We start from the raw sequence: 22,541 nt of genomic DNA, 5'->3' as shown, positions 1-22,541 counted from the left end.
GGTAAATTAATGATTTTTATTTCAGTGGATCTCAGTTCCCTCTTCTATAAAATAAGAGCTTTGGATTAGATGACCTCTAGGATCCCTTCAAGTCATCAGTCTATGAAACTATGTTCCCATGCCTGTCTTCCTTTCTGAGTCTGTGTTTATCTATTTCTGTTTCTTTTTATTCCTGTGTGTGTAGCTCTATGTAAGGACCTCACCATCACTGATGTGGGACTCACCATCATTGGTGAAGGCCTCTCTTTGTGCTTCTCCATACTCGTGTGTGTGTGTGTGTGTGTGTGTGTGTGTGTGTGTGTGTGTGTGTGTGTGTATTTGTGTGTTTGTCTCTTTTCTACTCCTTTTAACCCTATCCACTTCAAACTTCATCCAACTTCTCTTTCCTAACTTGGCTATAAGTAGAGTTCGAAGTTGTTATCTTTTAACATTTTTTAAAAATAGAATTCTGTGTACCCTGTTCTTAATCTTAAAAGTAAATGAATGGAATGTTTCCTATTTCTCTCTTTTTTTTCTAAAGGAAAAAGCTGAAAAACCACCTAACTAAATTAGTTTATTACTTTGGCCTTATACAATTCTCAGTTATTTTTTCTTTCTTTTCATTTCTTTTCTTTTTTTTTAGTCCGCCACTGTGCTGGGTGCTAAGGATATGGAGGGCAGAGGAGAGGAGGAGGAAAGAGAAGAGATAGAGTGTATGCCTACTCACATACTAGATACTCTAATAGGTGTGGAGCTTACAATTTTTTGAGGGATTATGAATGTAGAAGATGATGAAACAGCCTCCAGGAGGTCTTCATGTCTTCAACCTAAACCATAACAACAAAGAACTGAGTTTTGTCATTCAATTATTTCAGACATGTCTGACTTTTCATAATCACATTTGGGATTTTCTTGGCAAAGATACTGAAGTGGTTTGCCATTTCCTTCTCTAGCTCAATTTACAGAAGAGGAAATGGAGGCAACCAGGGTTAAATGACTTTGCCAGAGTCACTCAGCTAGTAAGTGGTGAAGTGACTTTTAAACTCAGGTCTTCCTAACTTTATCCACTTCACCTGGTTGCTCCAAAAGAACTGGGGGGTGGGTAGGAGTAAAGGAGAGGCTTAAAAACATTTGAAATAACTGTCTTTTGGGGTCTTGGATACTGGATCTCACTCTTGTTTTTTTCTTCTGTAGCATGATTTTTCCCTGGAGAGAAAGGTACTCTACTGGTTGGAGGCTGCAACAAGACGAGAGATGACTTGGAGTAAAGAAGCCCCTGGGATGGCCACTGCTCCTCCATGTTGGCTCCTTTTGGTTGACTCACTGGACGCATCCAGTGTGGCTGAAACTGATCCACAAGAGGATAGAGAGAAAAACTTTGCTCAACCTGGGAGCTGGAACAGTGGGGAAGATGGATTCACTGAGGAGGAGAAGGAGGAAGAAAAAGAGGAGGAGGAGGAGGAAGAGGATGAAGGTGCTTCTTCAACTAGTGAGGATGACAGTAATATCAAAGAGATGCCATTCCCCAGCTCTCCCTGGGGCCCCAGGTCATTCCTTGAGCAAGGTTCTACTAGCTCCCCAGGGTCACCAAGTCTAGAACGTCGTCGGAGATCTCTGGACATCTTCCACAATGTGAAGAATGAGTTGGAGGGCGTCAGAAGAAGGTTATCATTGCTGGTGCCTCCACTGAGCCGGGCTGCTTCACCTGAGCGCAGACTGGCTGCCAAGTCCTTGGCTCTCTACCACCGCTTCAGGAATAACAGAACCATGACCTCCACAGCACCTGTCCTTGACATGCCTCCCCAGAACTCCCCAACAATACCACCAAGACCATCCACAGCTGGCTCTATGCCTCCCATTCGGAGTCACAAACCCACAGTCCCAGTAAGGCTAGAAGTTGTGGGCTCAGATACAATATCCACAAAACCTTTCTCACCAATGCCCTTGACAACCCCTCCCCACGTCTCCCTACCCCCCACCATTTTAATCTGTAGTCATAGAGAGAGAGGAGATAAATGATGTTGACTGCCAAATTCTGGGGCTTCCCAGAAACAGGGGCTTTCCCTGCATTAGTCAGTGCCAATCAACCAAATAGGAAACATTTATTGAACCACATCAATTCAACAAATACTTATTAAATGATTGCTATACAAAAGAAAATATTCTGGGTGTCAGGAATACTGGAGGGAAGGGAGGAACATAGCATTTATGCATATGTTTGTGTATTTTATATGAATATATATCTATATATAAATATACATGTGTGGATTATTTATATGCATGCATGTTGTATGTATTTATACATATATTCAAGATATTTTAATGGGTGCAGAATGTAAATTACTTTTCTGTGAGTATATATGCACAGTTGGTAGAGAAAGAAGACAAACATGAAAAGAAAGAGCAATAAGATGACATATATGACACAAAATGGTACATGTCAGTTGCCAAATGGGCACTACAGACAACTCAGAAGAGCCCTGAATTTGGAGGCAAATCCAGGCTCTGACAGCTTAGGACCTTGGATAAGTCATTTATTCTCTCCAAATCTATTTCCTTATCTATAAAATGAGGGGATTGAACCAGATGTATGGAAGGGACCTCCCAGCTAGCTCTAAGTCTATGATGCTATGATTTGGAAAATCTTCACAGAGGAGATAGGTGGCAAAGGAGAAATAGTTTGGTAGTAAGGAACAGTGACAGAGCCAGAAGCAGGCTTTCCTACTAATAATTGAACTGTCAATAAGTCAACAGGCATTTTTTTAAACTAATTATTATTCCATTTGCATGTTATGAAAGTTTTTCCAACATTCATCCACTTGCATATTTATGTTACACATTTTTTTTACCACTCTTCCTTCCCATCCCCCACCCTTCTGCAGCAAACAGTCTGGTAAAAGTTGTACATGTATATTTGTAACAACAAGCATTTAATTAAGCTCCTATGCTAATACTGTACTTTAAACTTCTAGAATACTATAGGGAGTTGTGGTTGAGTTGTTTCAGTCATATCCAACCTCTTTTGGGTTTGTTTGTTTTGTTTTTTGGCAAGGATACTGGAGTGATTTGCCATTTCCTTGTGCTCATTTTACAGTTGAGGAAATGAGGTAAACAGGCTTAAGTGACTTTCTCGGGGTCACACAGGTAGCAAGTATCTGAGGGTGGATTTGAACTCAGGTTCTCCTGACTCATGGACCAGTGCTCTGTCCACTGCACCACTTAGCTAATATAGGGGGAAGGATCTTTCAAAGGTGATGTTAGTCCAACTCCATTTTACAGTTGAAGAAACTATAGTTCAGAGGAGAGTTAAGTCACATAACAAGTTAGTGAGAGAGCCTAGACCAGAACCTATGTCTCTAGACTTGTCTTGGATTCTCTATGCTCCACCATGTGATGTCCCATCCAGTGGACAGGCACTAAGATGGAACTGTGGCAAGAAGGAGGAGTGGGACAGATACAAGAAGAATTCCCAACCAGGCCCCAGTAGCCGAATCTGGTTTTCTGGGGTGAGTCTTGAAAGGATGGTTTTAGTTATAGTTACATGTTTTTTTTTTCCACGTGACCTGTGGAACAACTAAGAGGGAATTTTCTTTCATCTGGAGGAGAGGGAGATGTTTAAAACAAAACAGATTGAGATTTTCCCAAGCCTTCTGTCTTCTGATTTTTATCAGTTCTGGCCACAGGACTGTTTGAGGTTTCCCAAGCAACATAACAAATCATATTATACTCAGTCTGCTTGTTGCAGAAATAAGCTAGCAATAAGCCTTTTCATAGAACATAATAAGAAAGGAAAGACTGGTGTAGACAATGTGGAAAAATTCTCTGCCTTTGTGCCTCACCCTTGGAACAGATCAAGTTAAACTTTCTGCTTGACTTAACTCTAACTCATCAATATTCAGGGTTTGAGAGAAGCAAAGAGTGAGGGAAAGAAGAGCATAATGTAATTCAGCAAGCATTTATTAACCTCCTACCTCATGCCAGGTGCTGTCCTTGGTTCTGAGGACAAGTCTTTACCCCTCAAAAAGCTTACATTCTGCTGGGGGGAAATAGCACATGCATAGAGAAGTTTGCATGATATATATTCAGAGTAAATAATTAGGAGGATCAGAAAAGACCCCAAGAGAAGATCTGAACTGTGCTTTACATGCCCACTTAGATCTGAAGAAAATGGAATCTAGTAGGATCTTCCCTTTCCCCCTTCATTGTAGGTTTGCTCAGACCTGGTCCCAAAATTTAACCTCGTTCTTTGTTTTTCAGTCTCTCAGCCCATACTCCTGCCTCCCACCCTGTCCAGGCACTCCTCAACCTCTCAATTCTGCTAACAGTCACCCAGATTCCACTATGGACCTGCTGTCTGCCCTGAGTCAGGAGGAGCGGGACCTGATTGAACCAGTGCTGGCTCTGGGGTACCCCCTGCGCAGGGCCATCCTGGCTCTGCAGAGAACTGGAAGGCAGAGCCTGAGCCAGGTGAGTGATGGAATAGAAAACAGCTAAGTGAGACAGTCTAAACCAGGCAGATGGCAGAAGTTAGGGCAGGGTAATGATGCTTCTAGCTGTATTAAAAAACCATTTATTTCAGTAATTCAATTCAATGAGCATTTGTTAAGCACTTGCTGTTTATAAGACATTAGGCTGGTGTTAGAGATACAAAAACAAAATCAAGAATAGTCCCTTTCTTCAAGGAGCTGGGGGATATTTTACTGGGGAGGGGGTAGATACAATATAAACATAGCAAGAAATGCAAAAAAAAAATTTGATGAGGGAGAGAGCAATAATAATTTGGGAAATCAGGAAAGGGGAGTCATCACATAAATTCTCTCTACCAAGGGTAACTTATTAAGCTTAAAATAATAATTATAGTGATGGGTTTTTTTTATAACTTCAGAAACTAACTTTGGAATGTTCAAAGCCACCTCTTTCCCACAGACCCTGCTTTAGCAGAATTTGCATCCTGGCTAGATTTCTAAACTTAAGAGTCACCAAGATCTAGGTTCAAATCCTCCTAGAGATCCTTATTAGTTTGTCTGGACAAGTAACTTAACCTCTCTGAATCTCATTTTCCTAGGATATTATTATTATTATAGAACTCCTTATAGCTTGGAAATTACCTTGTAGAGTTGCTGTAAAGACTAAATGAAATAATGTATTGCAGAAGAATTGACTTTTTTATTTTTTTTTAGGTTTTTTGCAAGGCAAATGGGGTTAAGTGGCTTACCCAAAGCCATACAGCTAGGTAATTATTAAGTGTCTGAGACCGGATTTGAACCCAGGTACTCCTGACTCCAGGGCTGGTGCTTTGTTCACTACGCCACCTAGCTACCCCAGTACCCTATATTTTTAAAATTAGCCAAGACAGTGTTCCTTATTAATGACTATAAGGGAGGGAGAATTTAAAACAAGTCACAAAGTGTTGTTGTTCTAAAGAAGCTTCTTTCTGAATCAGTCAAATTATTGGAAACCTTACAAGAAGACAAAAAAAATAGTCATATAAGAGAGGGGTAATCATATGAGAAATGGAGGTACAAAGCTTAAGGGATTAATAAATGAAAAATAAACATACTTTTAAAAAGGGAGATTAATAAAGATATACAAGGGTAGTTAGGTGGCCTAGAAGATAAAAAGCTGAGCTTGGAATCAGGAAATATTCATATGCAAATCCAGCCTCAGACACTTACTAGCTGCATGACCCTAGGCAAGATACTTAACCCTGTTTGCTTTAGTTTCCTCATCTGTCAAATGAACTGAAGTAAACCACTCCAATATTTTTGCCAAGAGAACCCCAAATGTGGGTCATGAATAGTTGTACAAACTGAATGAAGTTACAGGAAGTTTAAACCTACATTCAATTAAGTAAAAGAGTCAATGAGATTCAGCAATTGAATGAGGACTTTTGGAGTATTCTGAGAAGATTACACAAGCATGAAAAACTGAGAACAAAAAGTTGTTTGGGTACTTCCCATTGTTCTGTTGGGTCCTCATTGTTCATTGTTATCCATGAGAAAACCAGTTTCCTCATAGTCTTTCAGGATATTAATGTCTTGTCCACTCATAGACCTTTGCACCAATGACAACTCTCCAGAAGCACCACCAAATAATATGGACCTGGAATCCTGATTCAGTAGCATGAAAAGTTCTTTGCAAACTTTAAATTATTGTATAGATATGAGTTATTTTTATTATTGTAAGGATTCATTCATTAATTCACATTTATCTTAATATAAATCTAAGAGCCCTGTACTGATTTAGGCAACAAAACGGCACAATAGACAGTGGACAGATGGGCCTAGGGTCAGGAAGACTTGAATTCAAATTTGACCTCAGATATTTCCTAGCTGTGCGACTTGGGCAAGTCATTTCACTTCTGTTTTGCTAATTTTTTCATCTGTAAAATGTTGAGTAGTTCCTACCATCCAGGTATGTGATGAAACTTAAGTGAGATCATATTTGCAAAGTACTTAGCAAGTGATTGGCAATTAGCAAGTATAAATGTTAGTTATTATTATCAGTGGAGTGGCTAGGTGGTGCCGTAATGGATAGAGAACTGAATATGGGGCAAAAAAAGACTCATCTTCCTGAGGTCAAACCTGGCCTCAGTTACTTACCAGCTGTGTGAGCCTGGGCAAGTCGCTTCACCCTGTTTGCCTCAGTTTCCTCATCTGTAAAGTCAGCTGGAGAAGGAAATGACAAACCACTCTAGTATCTTGCCAAGAAAACCCCAAATGGGGTCACAAAGAGCTAGTCACTACTGAAAAATGACTCAACAACAAATTATTATTAGTCTATGATTAGGTGCCATTTGGTTACAAAAAGGAATAATGCATAGTTTCTAGTCTTTAAGAACTACCAGAAGGCAGCAAGCCTTCCCAGCAAGGGAAGGCACAGCACACTCACATTCAAAGTGTTATTGTGAGGATCAAATAAGAGAATAGATATCAAATGCTTTATAAACCTTAAAGTGATATAGAAAAACTCACTGGTTATTACAATGTAACAAATACTTCTAGGTAGTAAATGACTTATTGGCCAGGGATTGGAATGGGTGATAACGACTACAGGAAGTCGATGAGGATAGAGATCACTGTGGAATATATTGCTGAAGAAAGATTTCCCAAAGGACTGGGGCACTTGAACTAAACCTTGAAGTTAAGGAAAAAATGATTCTGACAATCAGGGATCAATAGAGAATATACCCTCCCTCCCCAACCCCATCTCCATTCAGTAATTTAACCCAACCAATATTTATCATGCACCTACTACTTGCTGTAAGACTAGGGAGAATGCCAACAGAGGTGTTCTGGCAAGTGTTTAACAACTTGCTCTCCAGAAAACTGGTTCTAGGGTCCACTTTGAAGTTTATTAGCATTATTAACATTTTTTACTAGTACTTTCTTAAGTACGTTGATTAAAACAGTAAATCAAGTCCTGATTTGTAACAATTCCTGAGGTGTAAATGCTCACACTGATACTTTAACAATGACTCTCCTGAGCCCATTTGAGTTGTCTCTAGCTCACAAGGATGAAGTGGATGAGTGAATTTATATTATAATATTAAGTGAATTTAATATGTCTGACTGTGACTGATCGGCCCAATATGATCTTGGAATGCTATACCACAGTTCTGACTCAAATAGACCATGTGAATCATTGGGATGGATTCTCTAAATTAGCACAACTCACAGGCCTTTTGAGTTACTTCAATTCTGCTTTGCTCATAGAGCACAGCACCTTCTCTGATAAGGGTACACCATGCTGGGTGATCCTGTGCTAGTGTCTCCCAGATCATACTATAAGTAATTGGAAAAAGGAGAGAGCATCACACTTGGGCAGAGGGGAAGAATTAAGAAAGCTGAGCCATGAGCCATAAACACTCCAAGTGGAAGATGTAAGGAGAATGTTTAATTCCAGGGATTTAGGACAGAGTGTGTGAATTCACCAAGGACAGAGATGGAAGTTTAATTAGGGTATAGGACTTTTGGATAGTCTTAAAAGTCAGGTTGAGAAATTTATATTTCATCCTAGAGATAATAGAGAAGCATTGAAGGCTTTTGAATAGTGAAATGGTCAGCACAGCATGTTAGGATTATTATTTTGTCATCTGTGGTATTAGAGAAGGAAAAGAATAGAATAGAAGTCTACAGAATATGGGGCAGTATAATTAGATTTGAGAACTATCAGCAAAAGATGTAGTGCTGCACCTGGTTTCAAATTCTGTCTCTGACACTTACATGCTATGTGATACCGTGATACCGTGATACCAGGGAAAACATTTAATCCATTTAGGTCTTACTTTCCTCAACTGTAAAATGAAGAAGTTGGATCAGACTAGTACTTTTTTTTAAAAAAGATTTTATTTATTTTGAGTTTTACAATTTTTCCCCTAATCTTACTTCCATTCCCCCCACCCCACCCCCCATGGAAAGCAATCTGTCAGTCTTTGTTTCCATGTTGTACATTGATCCAAATTGAGTGTGATGAGAGAGAAATCATATTCTTAAGCAAGAAACAAAAAAGTCTAAGAGATACAAGATCAGACAATAAAATATATCTGTTTTTTTCTAAATTAAAGGGAATAGTCCTTGAACTTTGTTCAAACTCCATGGCTCTTTATCTGGATACAGATGGTATTCTCCATTGCAGAGAGTCCCAAATTGTCCCTGATTGTTGCACTGATGGAATGAGTGAGTCCATCAAGGTTGAACTTCACCCTCATGTTGCTGTTAGGGTGTACAGTGTTTTTCTGGTTCTGATCATCTCACTCAGCATCAGTTCATGCAAATCCTCCAAGCTTCCCTGAATTCCCATCCCACCTGGTTTCTAATAGAACAATAGTGTTCCATGACATACATATACCAGTTTGCTAAGCCATTCCCCAATTGAAGGACATTTACTTGATTTCCAATTCTTTGCCACCACAATGAAGAAGTTGGATTAGACCAGTACTTTAAAAAAAAAAAAGATTTTATTTATTTTGAATTTCATAATTTTTGTATGAATATTTTTGTACAAGTGATGTTTTTAACCCTAGACTAGGACTTCTTAATTATTTTTTGTGTCATGCCTGACTTTGGCAGTATGTTAAAACCTAACATGTTAGTTTTTTTTGTTAGGTTTTATGTTAAAAACCTAAAGATCTGAGAATGATACTTTTAAATGTATAAAACAGAATATCCAGTATTTTAATTTGTTTTTATTTTCATCTAATTACATGTAAAAATAATTTTCATATTCTTTTTTAAAATTATTTTTCCAATTATAGATTGATAATTTTCAACATTCTTTTTTTGTAGTTTTCTCCCTCCCATCCTTTCTCTCTCCCATCTCCCCACTTTAGGATAGCAAGTAATTTGATATATATTATCCATAACTTTCTTTTTCTCAGATTTTGAGTTCCAAATTCCCTCCCTCCCATCCCCTCTCATTGAGAAGGCAAGTAATTTGATATAGGTTATACATGTGAGGTCATGGAAAACAAATTTCCAAATAAGTCATTCTATGAAGGAAAACAGAGACAAAAAAAATCCCAGGAACAATAAAGAAAAATATGCTTCAATATGCTTAGAATTTTATAGTGTTACAAAAAGAACTAATTATAATGATTCAATACAGTTATCAAATTTTTTTTTGATTTTATGGACTCCAGGTTAAGAACCCTCAGACTAGATGGACTTTCAGGTTCTTTCCAGGTCTAAATCTATGATCTTAAAACAATATATGCTAACAAAAATGATATTTATTTTGTTCTTTTGCATATATTTTCTTAGTTGATTCTCACAGCAAGCTTGTGAAGTCAGTATTACAGTTCCTATTTTACAAGCCTCAGATACTTACTAGCAAGGTAGTCCTTGGGGAAATCATCTAACTTCTGTTTGTCTCAATAGCAAAATGTAGATAATAATAGAACCAGGGTTGTTGTAAGGATCAAATGAGATAATGTTTTTTGCTTTTTAAAGTGCTTAGCACAATGCCCAATATATAGAAGGCATTCTATAAATTCTGGCTATCATTATTATTATTATTATTATTATTATTATTATTATTATTATTATTATTATTGACAAATATATGTAGTCAAGTCAAACAAATTCCTACATTGACTCTACCTGAGAATGGCACAGGACAGAACCAAGCATCTGAACATCTGTGAGAGTCCTGGAGTCAGTCCTATGGATATAACTCCAAATCTTTGATGGTAGATAAATCCTGAAACATGTCAGAAAGTCCATAAGGTGATTTACTACACAAGCCGTCACTGGGTGTGTGTGGGGGAACATTGACGTAGAGCTGCTTAATTTTCCCTGACCAAAGGGACAAGAAGAGAGAACTCAAAGACCCAATATTTTAAAACATTTTTTCAAAATTGTGCTAGGATTAAGAACAGAGTGATCCAGATCATAACTTAGGGGCTGGGACAAGGAAAACTTTTAAGTCACTGGATTTGAGTCATATTCATAGAAGGTATGCCTTAAATTCTAAGAGCATGTCCAAACAAAATGTTAGATTCTTTTTTATGATATTTTAAAATTTTTTTATCTATTTGTACATGCATAGTTTCATGTTACAAAATTTCCCTCCACCCTTCCTTCCCACCTGCCCTCCTCATCAGGGAACAGTCAGGTTAGCATTTTACATACAAATTTTATTAAACATATTTACAAATTAGTAATTTTTGGCACCAGGAATTAAGATTAAGGGAAAGAGATACATAAGAGATGTTCATCAGATTCTGTAGGGGTGTTTTTTTCTGTGTGTATGTGTATGTGTATGTGTTTTGTGTGTGTGTATGTGTGTGTGTGTGTGTGTGTGTGTGTGTGTGTGTGTTTTTCTTCCTCTGGTTGGGGATAATATAGACCATTATCAGTCTAATATAGTTGTCCTAGCACTCATGACTGTCGAGAGGAGTTGCTTCCATCAAGGTTGTTTATCTCCTAATGTTGTTGATGTGTACATTGTTCTCTTGGCTCTACTCCCTTCTCTCAGCATAAGATCCTGTAAATCGTTCCATGCTTCTCTAGAGACCAGCCATTTATGGTTTCTTATAGAACAACAATATTCCATAGTTTTTATGTACCATAACTTGTTTAGCCCTTCCCCAATTGATGGGCATCCCTTCAATTTCCAATTCTTTGCCACTACAAAAAGAGCTGCTATGAATATTTTGGAACATGTAGGACTTTTCCCACTTTTTACAATTTCTTCTGGATATAGTCCTAGAATTAGAATTGCTGGGTCAAAGGTATGACCAATTTTATTGCTCTTTGGGCATAGTTCCATATTGCTCTCCAGAAAGGCTGGATCCATTCACAACTCCACCAGCAATGAATCAACGTCCCAATCCTCTCACAACCTCTCCAACATTGATCATCTGCCCTTTTTCTCATCTGGGCTAATCTAATAGGTGTGAAATGATACCTCATTGTTTTAATTTGCATTTCTCTAATCAATAGTGATTTGGAGCATTTTTCATATGATTATATATATATATTATATATATGGCTTTAATTTCTTCATTTGAAAACTATCTGTTCATATCCTTTGACCATTTATCAATTGAAGAATGACTTATGACCTTATAAATTTGATGCAATTCTTTAATATTTTAGAAATGAGACCTTTATTAGAATTCCTGGTTATGAAGATTGTTTCCCAGCTTTCTACTTTTCTTCTAATTTTGGAAGCATTGATTTTATTAGTGCAAAAACTTTTTAACTTAATATAGTCAAAATCATTCATTTTGCAGTTTATAATATACTCTAATTCTTGTTTGGTCATAAATTTATCCCTTCTCCATAGATCAGATAGATAGAGTACTTTTTGGTCTATTAATTTATCTATGTATTGCTCTTTTTGTCTAAATCCTGTACCCATTTTGACCTTATTTTTGGCATAGGGTGTGAGATGTGGATCTATGCCTAGTTTTTGCCATATTATTTTCCAGTTTTCCCCCAAATTTTTGTCAAATAGTGAGTCATTATCCCAAAGGCTGATGTTTTTGGGTTTGGCAAATAGTAGATTGTTGTAGTCATTCACCGCAGTTTCTTTTTTTTTTTTTTGGGTTTTGGTTTTTACAAGGCAATGGGGTTAAGTGACTTGCCCAAGGCCACACAGCTAGGCAATTATTAAGTGTCTGAGGCCGGATTTGAACCCAGGTACTCCTGACTCCAGGGCTGGTGCTCTATCCATTGCGCCACCTAGCTGCCCCTGCAGTTTCTTTTGAATCTATCCTAATCTACTGATCCATTTCTCTATTCCTTAACCAGTACCAGGCAGTTTTGAGGACTACTGCTTTATAAAATAGTTTTAGATCTGGTAGAGCTAGGCCATCTTCCTTTACATTTTTTTCATCAGTTCCCTTGCTATTCTTGCCCTTTTGTTGCTCCAGATGAATTTTGTTGCTATTTTTTGTTTAAGCTCGGTAAAGTTGGTAGTTGGTAAATTTGGTAGTTGGATTGGTATGGCACTGAAGAAATAATTTAATTTGGGTAGAATTGTCATTTTTATTATATTAACTCAACCTAACCATGAACATTTAACATTTTTCCAATTATTTAGATCTGACTTTCTTTGGGTGAGGAGAGCTTTATAATTGTGTTCACAAAGTTTCTGGGTTTGTCTTGGGAGGTGGATTCCCAAGTATTTAATGTTGTCTACAATTATTTTAAATGGAATTTCTCTTTCTATCTCTTGTTCTTGGACTTTGTTGTTCATAAATAGAAACGCTGATGATTTATGTGGGTTTATTTTATATCCTGCTGCTTTGATGAGTTTGTTAATTGTTTCAAGGAGTTTTTTTAAATGATTTTTCTCAGATTTTCTAGGTATAGCATTATATCATATGCAAAGAGTGAAAATTTTGCTTCCTCATTGCCAATTCTGATTCTTTCAATTTCTTTTTCTTCTCTTATTGCTATTACTAGCATTTCCAATACTATATTGAATAGTAATGGTGATAATGGGCATCCTTGTTTCATCCATGAATTTATTGGAAATGCTCTGAGTTTATTCCCATTAAATATAATATTTGTTGATAGTTTTAGATAGATACTATTTATTATTTTAAGGAAAACTATTTATTTCTAAACTTTCTAGTGTTTTTAATAGGAATGGATGCTGTATTTTATCAAAGGCTTTTTCATCATTTATTGAGATAATCATATGATTTCAGTTGGTTTTACTATTGATATGTTTATATTGAATAGTTTCCTAATGTTGAACCATCCTTGCTTGCCTGGTATAAATCCAATCTGATCATAGTGTATTATCCTGCTAATAACTTGCTGTAGTCTCATTGCTAAAATTTTATTTAGATTTTTGCATCAATATTCATTAGGGAGATTGGTATATAATTTTCTTTGTTTGTTTTGGTTCTTCCTGCTTTAGGTATCAGCACCATATTGGTGTCATAAAAGGAGTTTGGCAGAATTCCTTCCACTTCTATTTTTTAAAATAGTTTATGTAGAATAGGAATTAATTGTTCTTTAAATATTTGGTAGAATTCACTTGTAAATCCATCTGGACCTGGAGACTTTTTCTTAGGTAGTTTATTGATGGTTTCTTCAACTTCTTTTTCTAAAATGGGGTTATCTAAATAATTTGTTTCCTCTTCTGTTAATCTGGGTAGTTTGTATTTTTGTAAATATTCATTCATTTCACTCAAGTTGTCCAATTTATTGGCATATAGTTTAGCAAAGTAGCTCCTAATTGTCTCTTTAATTTCCTCCTCATTGGTGGTTAGTTCACCCTTTTCATTTTTGATACTGGTAATTTGGTTATCTTCTTCCTTTTTTTAAATCAGATTAACCAGAAGTTTGTCTATTTTACTGGCTTTTTCATAAAACCAACTCTTGGTTTTATTCATGAGATCAGTAGTTTTCTTGCTTTCCATTTTATTACTCTCTCCCTTGATTTTCAGAATTTCTAATTTAGTATTTAATTGGGGTTGTTTAATTTGGTTTTTTTCCTAGCTTTTTTAGTTGCATACCTATTCATTGATCTCCTCTTTCTCTATTTTATTCATATAAGCATTTAGAGATATAAAGTTTCCCCTCAAAACTGCCTTTGCTGCATCACATAAATTTTGGTATGATCTCATTATTATCATTTTAGAATTATTGAGTATTTCTGTTATTTGCTATTTGATCCACCCATTATTTAAGATAAAGTTATATAATTTCCAAATAGTTCTTGGTTTATCTTTCCCTGACCATTTATTATATATAAATTTTATTGCAACATGGTCTAAAAAGTGTGTATTTATTATTTCTCCCTTTCTGCATTTGATTTTAAGGTTTTTGTGCCCTAGGACATGGTCAGTTTTGGTGAAGGTGCCATGTACTGCCAAAAAAAAAGGTATATTCTTTTTTATCCCCATTAAGTTTTCTCCAGAGATCTATCATATCTAAACTTTCTAAGATTTCATTCACCTTCTTAACTTCTTTCTTGTTCATTTTGTTATCTAGTTCTGAGAGCAGGAGGTTGAGGTTCCCCATTATTAAAGTCTTGCTGTCTATTTCTCCTTGTAATTCACTCAGTTTTTCTGAATGCTATATACCACTAGGTGCATGCATGTTTAGTAATGATACAGATTTATTACCAATGGTGCCTTTTAAGAAGATGTGGTTTCCTTCCTTATTCCTTTTAATGAGATTGATTTTTTGCTTTTACTTTGTCTGAGATTAGGATTGCTACCCTAGATTATTTTACTTCTGCTGAGGTATAATTTATTTTGCTCCAACCTTTTACCTTTACTCTGCTTCAAATGTGTGTCTTATAAACAACATATCATAGGATTCTGATTTCTAATCCATTCTTCTAACTGTTTCTGTTTTATGGGACAGTCATCCATCCCAATCACATTTACAGTTACTAATTCTGTATTTCCCTTCATGTTATCTTTCTCCATTTATATTTACCTCTTTCCTTTTCTCTTTTTCCTCCTCACCAAAATTTTACTACCTTTCCCCTTTGACATTTCTTTTAGAAATTTAACTTTCAGTTTATTTTCACTTATAACTTCCCTTCCCTTTTATCTATCCCTTCTTCCCTTATCTTTCCCATTCCCAGCCCCACTCCCTGTAGATTGTTAGATTGTTAAAATCCAAGTGGGAATATATCTGATTCCCTCACTGAGCTAAATCTATTGAATAGAATTTACTCAGCATTCACATTCTCCCTTCTTTTCCTCTAAAATTATAAATCTTTGTGCCTCTTCTGTTGAGTCCGGAGGAGGGATCCAGGCCGACATCAATATGATGCATAAGCTGGTTCGTTTATTGATCACAGGATACATACTTTTATACTCTACTTTTACGTAACCAATTACATAAGAGTTTTAGCAAGCATTTTTTCACATGCATACCTTGTGTATGTCTTAGGTGATTGTTTTGAGAACCAAACAGTGTTCTGCTAAACAGAGAGAAGATTGTTTTGAGAACCAAACAGTGATTTGGTAAACAAAGTGCAGAAGGTAATTATCTCAGAATGCGCTATCTATCTGGGCCTGGGAATACACCTCCTTAGCTCAGATATGCAGCTACTCCCTTGTCTAAGCTCTGAAGTACATCTTGCTGGTTAAAGCACATAACTATTTCTGTGTTAACCCTTCATAGCTCTTAGCCTGGAATGCATATGACACAACACTCTTCCCTTGGTGCTCTAATATAATTAATCAGGTATCATCAATCACAGTTTGATTATTTGATTGCTTGATAAGCTCTTATTGCTATCAAGATATCATCACAGATTGTTTACTTGATTACTTGATAAGCAGCATTGACTCAACTTGCATCAAATTATAATTATGATCATTTTTTACCTTACCCCCTTTCAAGTATCTTTCAAGTACACACAATCCTCCTTACAAGCCAAAGTATCATCCAAAGCCATATCATTTCTTGAACTATTTGTGCCCTTCCCCCAGACCTATTTTCTTTCACACTTTGTCCCCCTCCTCCTCACCTAGGGTATTTAACACCTTGTTATAAGTAAAGCAAGGCCTATTGTGTCTCCTACTTTACCAACCCGGACATACCCCACCCAGGGTACTTAACCCCTAGTTAAGTGAAGCACCAGACACTGATCTAATTAACTGTTGGTCCAGGCTTTCTAGTAGTGCAATGATTCATAGTTTGTCTCTCCTGGATCTGTTTTTAGGTCATTTGTTTTCCCTAGGAGGTACTTTACCTTTTCTTCAATTTTTTTTCAGCCTTTTTATTTTGTTTAATTGAATCTTGTTGTCTTATAGATTCATTAGTTTCTAGCTGTTGAATTCTAAATTTTAGGATTTTATTTTCTTCAATTATCTTCTATGTTTCTTTTCCAGTTGGTTATTTTTACTTTTAATGGAGTTGATTTCTTTGGTCAACCTGTCACAATTTTCCTGCATGACTTTCATTTCCTTTTTCCGTTGTTCTTCTTCCTCTCTTCTTTGGTTTTCAAATTCTTCTTTAAGCTCTTTGATGAGCTTTTGTATTTGAGTTCAATTTATAGACTGTTTTGATATTTCTCCTGTGAGTGCTCTTTCACAGTTTTCTTCTTCAGACATGTCATTGCTGTCATCTTTATCTGTGAAGTATTTTTCTATAGAGAGTGCTCTTTTAGCTTTTTTGTTCATTTTTGTTGTTGTAGTTCGGTTCCTGGGGTATATGGAGTATAGATCCAAGCTTTTATTTTGCTGGGACTGGGGTCTGATCCTTGCCTTGTTGTTGGCCTATGCAGTTCAAGTCTTGCCTTTGCAGAGGTTTGTTTTCTCCTTTATGTCCAGGTTATGACTTAATAGAGGATTGTTCCTGGCCAAGTCCTATCTTTTACCCCGTTGCTCTCAGGGTTCAGACTTTGTTTGGGGTAGGGATCCTCCCTGCTGGCTTGCTATCTAACTGCCAGGACCTCTGTTATTATTAAGCTGTCAGGACCTGGATCGCAGTGTGGCATCCTGCTGGCTTTCCCTGCTCTCCTGCCTCCTGGATTTTACTTCCCCTTTTCCCCCAAAGAGACAGACCTTTACTGAAGCTACTCCATGATATCTACAGTTGAAAACTTCTTTGAATCTTCTCTTTTTCTTGTTGGAATCTGTATGAATGTCAGAGTAGAGGCTTCATTTATCTCTTGTAGGGAAAGGCTCGTGCTTTCATCTTGGCTCTACCCCAGAAAAGCAAAATGTTAGATTCTATGTTGTGTTTCTTTTAGAGTAAAGATCGAGGAAGGAAGGGGGTTAAGACCTGTGAATCTGCCTCTGCCTACCTCAGTAAGGGGTAGAGAAATTCAGAGTTTAACAAGGGAAGCCTTTGCAAGGGCCAGGAAGAGGGAAAGCAGGAAGTTAGTAATGTTCCCTGAAAATAAGGGATTCCAGGGCCTGGAGCGGCAGAACGGCCTTTTGAGGTGAATGGAAGGGAGTGAGGGCTGCACCATCTCAGGTGTAGCTTGAACAAATGTGCTACCTCTTTGACCTTATCAGGTCCATCACACAGTTCTTCCTTTCACTGACAGTCTTGAAGTCTTTTTTCAATTTTGGGGGGGAAAGATGACACTCTGAACATGTTTCTTTTGGAGTCAGTGGGACTCCATCCAAGCTGGCACGGCTGGTCTTACTCTGATGACTCAGAGTCATATAACAATATATAAAATAAACAATAATAACAATAACTAGCAAATGTATTTTCTTGTCCAATGATATACATGGTATTTCTAATGGTGAACTTCTTTAAACCTCAGTTTCCTCATCTGCAAAGCAGGGATAGTAATGATATTGCTGTAGCTCTTCAAGGTTGGCAACATCCTTTACAAATATTATCTTATTTGATCCTCACAACCCTATGAGGTAGATGCTATTACCATTTTGCACATGAGGAAACTGAAGTTCAGAGAGGTTCAACAACAATTTGTTGTTGCCCTCCCTTCCTTCTCAAAGAGGATCATGACATCAGGAAGTTGATGCCTTGACATAGAAGTGAATTGAAGTGAAGGAGGGTTGTACAAAGTCAATGACCTCATTTTTCTCCTCCAGAGCCATTTGAGTTCAATGCCAAGATATAGATAAGGATGAATGGAGGAGATCCTAGATGCAGTGGGAGACCTTGACCTTGTTAAGATCTTTCCCAGGGCTCAGTTTTATTGAGGCAACTCCCATTCAGTGATTAAGGCTAGGTAAGAAATGAGACCCCAAAAATGACATCTTTTACCTAATCAAAAAAAAATCAATCTGAGAAGGGATGACCCATAGGGTTTGTGGCCAAAACAGACCAGGTATGTCACTTGACAATTATTTTGATAATATTGTCTTTCTCCTATCTGTTCAAAAGCACTTTAAATACAAATAATTACAAGCAGATATCCTTTAAGAAGTACTGTGACATTATAGATAGAAGTGCTGGATCTGAAGTTAGAAAGTTTATATCTCAGCTCTGGCACTTCCTAGTCCCTGGGAAAATCACTTAAATTTTCTCAAATTTAGTTTCTTTATCTGTAAAATGGGGTTAATAATAGCTATAATCTCTACTTTAAAGGATTGTTATGAGGCTCAAAGGAGAAAATGTTTATAATGGGCTTATAAACTTTAAGTTATTAAGTAAATGTCAGTGATTCATTTTGGCTCACTCTAATAAATAATGAGAGGAGAGACATAGAACTGGGACATAGTACTCAAAGGTTAAATATCTCCCTCCTCAGTGCTTCCCCTGGTTCAAAAAGGTACATATATATCCTGCATACATGCCTGTGCTTGTGTCTATACATAAGACACAGAGTTTTAAGCTTTAATAGTTTAAAATTGCACTAAAACTTATGGGAGGCATCTAAGTGGCACAATGGATTATCTGTCCTGGAGCCAGGAAAGTCATTGTTCTTCAGTAGTATTGACTCTTTGGGACCTCATTTGGAATTCCCTCAGCAAAGATACTGGAGTGGTTTGCCATTCTTTCTTCAGCTTATTTTACAGATGTGAAAACCAAGGCAAATCGGGGTAAATAAATTGCCTAGTATCACACAAGTTGGTCAGTGTCTGTAACTGGATTTGAACTCAGAAAGATATATTTTCCTTACTCTATGCCCAGCACTCTACCACCTCACTGCTCAGGAAGACCTGAGCTTAAATCCAACTCCAATATCTTTACCAAGAAAACCCTAAATGGGGTCATGAAGAATTAGACACAACAACTATTGAACAGCAGGATTTATGAGACAATCTGTATTTGATCGTAAAATTAATAGGGAGCTATGGAGTTTGTTGAGTAAAAATGGGAAGGATGGCATGCTCAGACTCAATAATATCACTGTGGCAGATGAATGGGGGATGAAAAGATTTGGGGCAAGAAAACCAAATAGAAGGCAATTGTAATAGTCCAGGGGAGAGACAATAGTAGCCTTAATAAGAATGATATCTGTATTAGTGTAAAGAATGGAATATATATTCCATTCATATATATATATATATATATATATGAAATCTTGTGGAGAGAAATGACAAGGCTTGGCAGATGGAGATGTGGAGGTAAATGAATGAAGAGTTGAGTGTTACACTGAAGCTACAAACCTGGGTGTGTGGAGGATGGTAGAACCCTTGATAATATTATAAACTTTGGAAGAGGGTTAGGTTGGAAAGGAAAAATGAATTCTGCTTTGGATGAATGGAAATGGAGATGCTTTTGGTACATCCAATCTGAAAATGTCCAAAAGGAAGTTGGTGATGAAGGTCTAGGGTGCAGAAGAGAGATTAGAATTGGATCCCTGCCTCAAGAAATTTTTTTTCTAAAGCTGGGAAGGATAACTAACAAAATAAGTGACAGGACCAGGATTGAAAAAATACTTTTTTCTTGAACAAAGATTATTTACACAAAAAATCACAATTTAAATCTCACAAGATTTTTCTAAAAGAATCTGGAACAAGAAGCAGATGAAATTTAATTTTGAAAATGATATTGATAGATCTAATGAATCTATTAGGATGAAACAAAAAGGCATTATGTAAAGTCTTCCACTTAGATCCAAAAATTCAACTGTACAGATAGATATATGATGTGGTGGAAGAAAGAGACAAAGTTAGGCAGTAGTTTATCTTAAAAGATCTTTATGTTTTAATGGACTGAAAACTCAATATGAGTCAACACTGAGATGCAGTCAGAAGAGCTAATACAGTCCTGAGATGCTTCCAGGAACAAGTCTCTCTGTATTCTCTGCCCTGATCAGACATCTGGTGCATCGTGTTCAGTCCCAGATGCCAAGATTAAAAAGAGCATGAATAAGCGGAAGATCATCCAGAAAAGGAAAACCAGGATAATAAAGGACATTTTTTCCATGTCCTATGAGAACAGGTTGATGAAACTGGAAATATTGAACAAGGAAAAAGAGAAGACTTAGTGAGGACAGTGATAGCCATCTTCAAACATATAATAAACTGTCACATAAAAGAATTAGCTTTGTTCTGTTTGACCCCTGAAACAATAGGCAGAAGTCTTGAATAAACAAATTTAGGGTAGGAAATTAGGAAAAAATGTTTCCCAACTCTTAAAACTACCACAAAGTGGAATGAAATGCCCTAGAAGGCTCAGAAATCTAGCATTGGAAGAGAACTTAGAAGCCATATAAACTAATCCTCTCATTTTATAGATAAGGAGATAGAGGCCCTGAGAGATTTATTGCTTTGCCTAAAGACAGAGAGACAAGATTTGAAACCAGGTCCAGTACTTTTTCCCAGTGTAACTCAGACCAATACATAGAGTTTCTTCCACTGGAGGTTTTCTATCGGAGGCCAGTGACTGCCTGAATGGTTTAATACCATGGGGATTTCTTTTCAGTGTATGAGTTTGAAAGTGAGGCTGTTAGCACAACCCCCCCCCCCAAATCCAATTCATGTGCTTGCTATGACATGACATCACCTTCCAGATGTCATGGTCTCCAAGAACAAGACAAGTGTCATCATTATCAGTCGATCATCTCACAATGTTGCTGTTAATGTATACAATTCTCTCCAAAACTGGGCTTTTGAAGATTGGATAGGATACTGATATAGAAAAGAAAAATGGAAAAAAGGCCTCCTGGGTGAGGAACATTGGCTATAAAGCATTCTAGTTGGCAATGAAAAGGAGAAAGCACAGGGTATGTTTGAGTAATCATAATAACTAGAGTTTAGAGAGCATTTTAAATTTATATAAATCGTTAAGTGTTTTAAGTTTATATATGTTTTAGAGCACTTTACAAAGTACAGATGGCTCATTTTTTTTCCTTCATAATCACCTTGGGAGATAGGTATTATTATTAGGTAGATGTCATTACTATCTCCATTTTACAAATAAAAGAATTGAGGCAAACAGAGATCAAATGTTTGGGTCAGAGTCACACAACAAGTAATTGTTTGAGGTTAGGTTTAAAGTACAATTCAATTCTTTCTAAATCCAGATTCAGCCTGTGCCACCTGGACAGCTAGATGGCACAGTGGAGAGAGCACTGACCCTGGAGTCAGGAGGACCTGAGTTTAAATTTGACCTCAGATACTTAATAATTACCTAGCTGTGTGACCTTGGACAAGTCACTTAATCCCATTGCCTTGCAAAAACCTCAAAACAAAACAAAAACAACCTGTGCCACCTAATTGCCTATAAGGTAGTCTCAGTCTCTCTCTCTCTCTCTCTCTCTCTCTCTCTCTCTCTCTCTTGTTTCTCTTTCTCTGTCTTTCTCTGACTCTCTGCCTCTCTCTCTTTCTCAGCCTCTCTCTCTCATAGTTCCAAAAATTCAATGAATCTAAGCCCATATCCCACTTAAGACTTCCATAGCTTAACTTGGCTTCTTCAAAGACCGAGTCAGATCTAGAAGACCAACAGGAAGTTTATTTCAGTCCATGAGATTCAACCTTTCCAGCTAATGATCTATTTCAGCTCCTATGAAGCTGGAGTGAGAGTAATGGGATCATAGACATAGAGTTGAAAAGGACATTAAAGACCATTGAGTCTATTTTACCGGTGGGGAAACTGAGGCTCTGAGAGATTAAGAACTTGACCAGGATCTTTCAGTTAGTAAATGCTACCAGTTCTTCCTTGCTACCTCTGTATGGGTCACAAACCAACTCAAGGACTAGGGACCTCCTTAATCTGGAACTCAGTCCAGGATCTCTTTCCAATGGCCAGGAAGAAAGAAAAAGGAGGTAGACTCCAATCTGTGGAGGTTCTAAGATATAGGCAGGGATAGGCAGGACACAATTTTAAATTTAATCTGAATTATTGACATTTTCCCTCACTTTCTTAAGTCTAGGCAATCAACAAAATAATAAATCAATCCCTGGTTTTCAAGATGTAAATGTGAATTCTGAAATTTTAGCATTCTATCCACTCTTCTGAACCAGTAAGAAGTGACTCCCATACATCTCTGGACAGTACTCAGGGATATCCAGGAGAATGAGCCCAATTCACTTGACCAGAGGCTGTGTCCTTCTGGGGATGGGTAGCAAGTTAGAGATGCTAATCTCCCAGAGGAGGTCAGTGCTGCCGAGTTAAGTGGGGTTGGGCAGGCTCAGGAATGCAAGATCTCGTCCCATTGTTTGTTTCCAACAACATTTCTCCTTGAACCAAATCCTTCCTCTT

At 37.2% G+C, this 22,541-nt stretch overlaps 1 protein-coding gene across 1 annotated transcript in view; it reads left to right on the top strand.

Moving 5' to 3' along the window:
- The window catches only part of UBAP1L (ubiquitin associated protein 1 like), a 35,582-nt gene that overhangs the window by 5,210 nt on the left and 7,831 nt on the right, over positions 1-22,541 (top strand). The window contains exons 2-3 of the mRNA XM_074234404.1: positions 1,174-1,863; positions 4,237-4,446. Coding sequence (XP_074090505.1) covers positions 1,174-1,863; positions 4,237-4,446 — 900 coding nt within the window. The remainder of the gene's footprint in view (positions 1-1,173; positions 1,864-4,236; positions 4,447-22,541) is intronic.

Source organism: Macrotis lagotis, chromosome 4 (assembly GCF_037893015.1).
Source record: "Macrotis lagotis isolate mMagLag1 chromosome 4, bilby.v1.9.chrom.fasta, whole genome shotgun sequence".
NCBI lineage: Eukaryota > Metazoa > Chordata > Mammalia > Peramelemorphia > Peramelidae > Macrotis > Macrotis lagotis.
The sequence above is the reverse complement of the archived record's forward strand: the minus strand, read 5'-3'. Positions and strand labels throughout refer to the sequence as shown.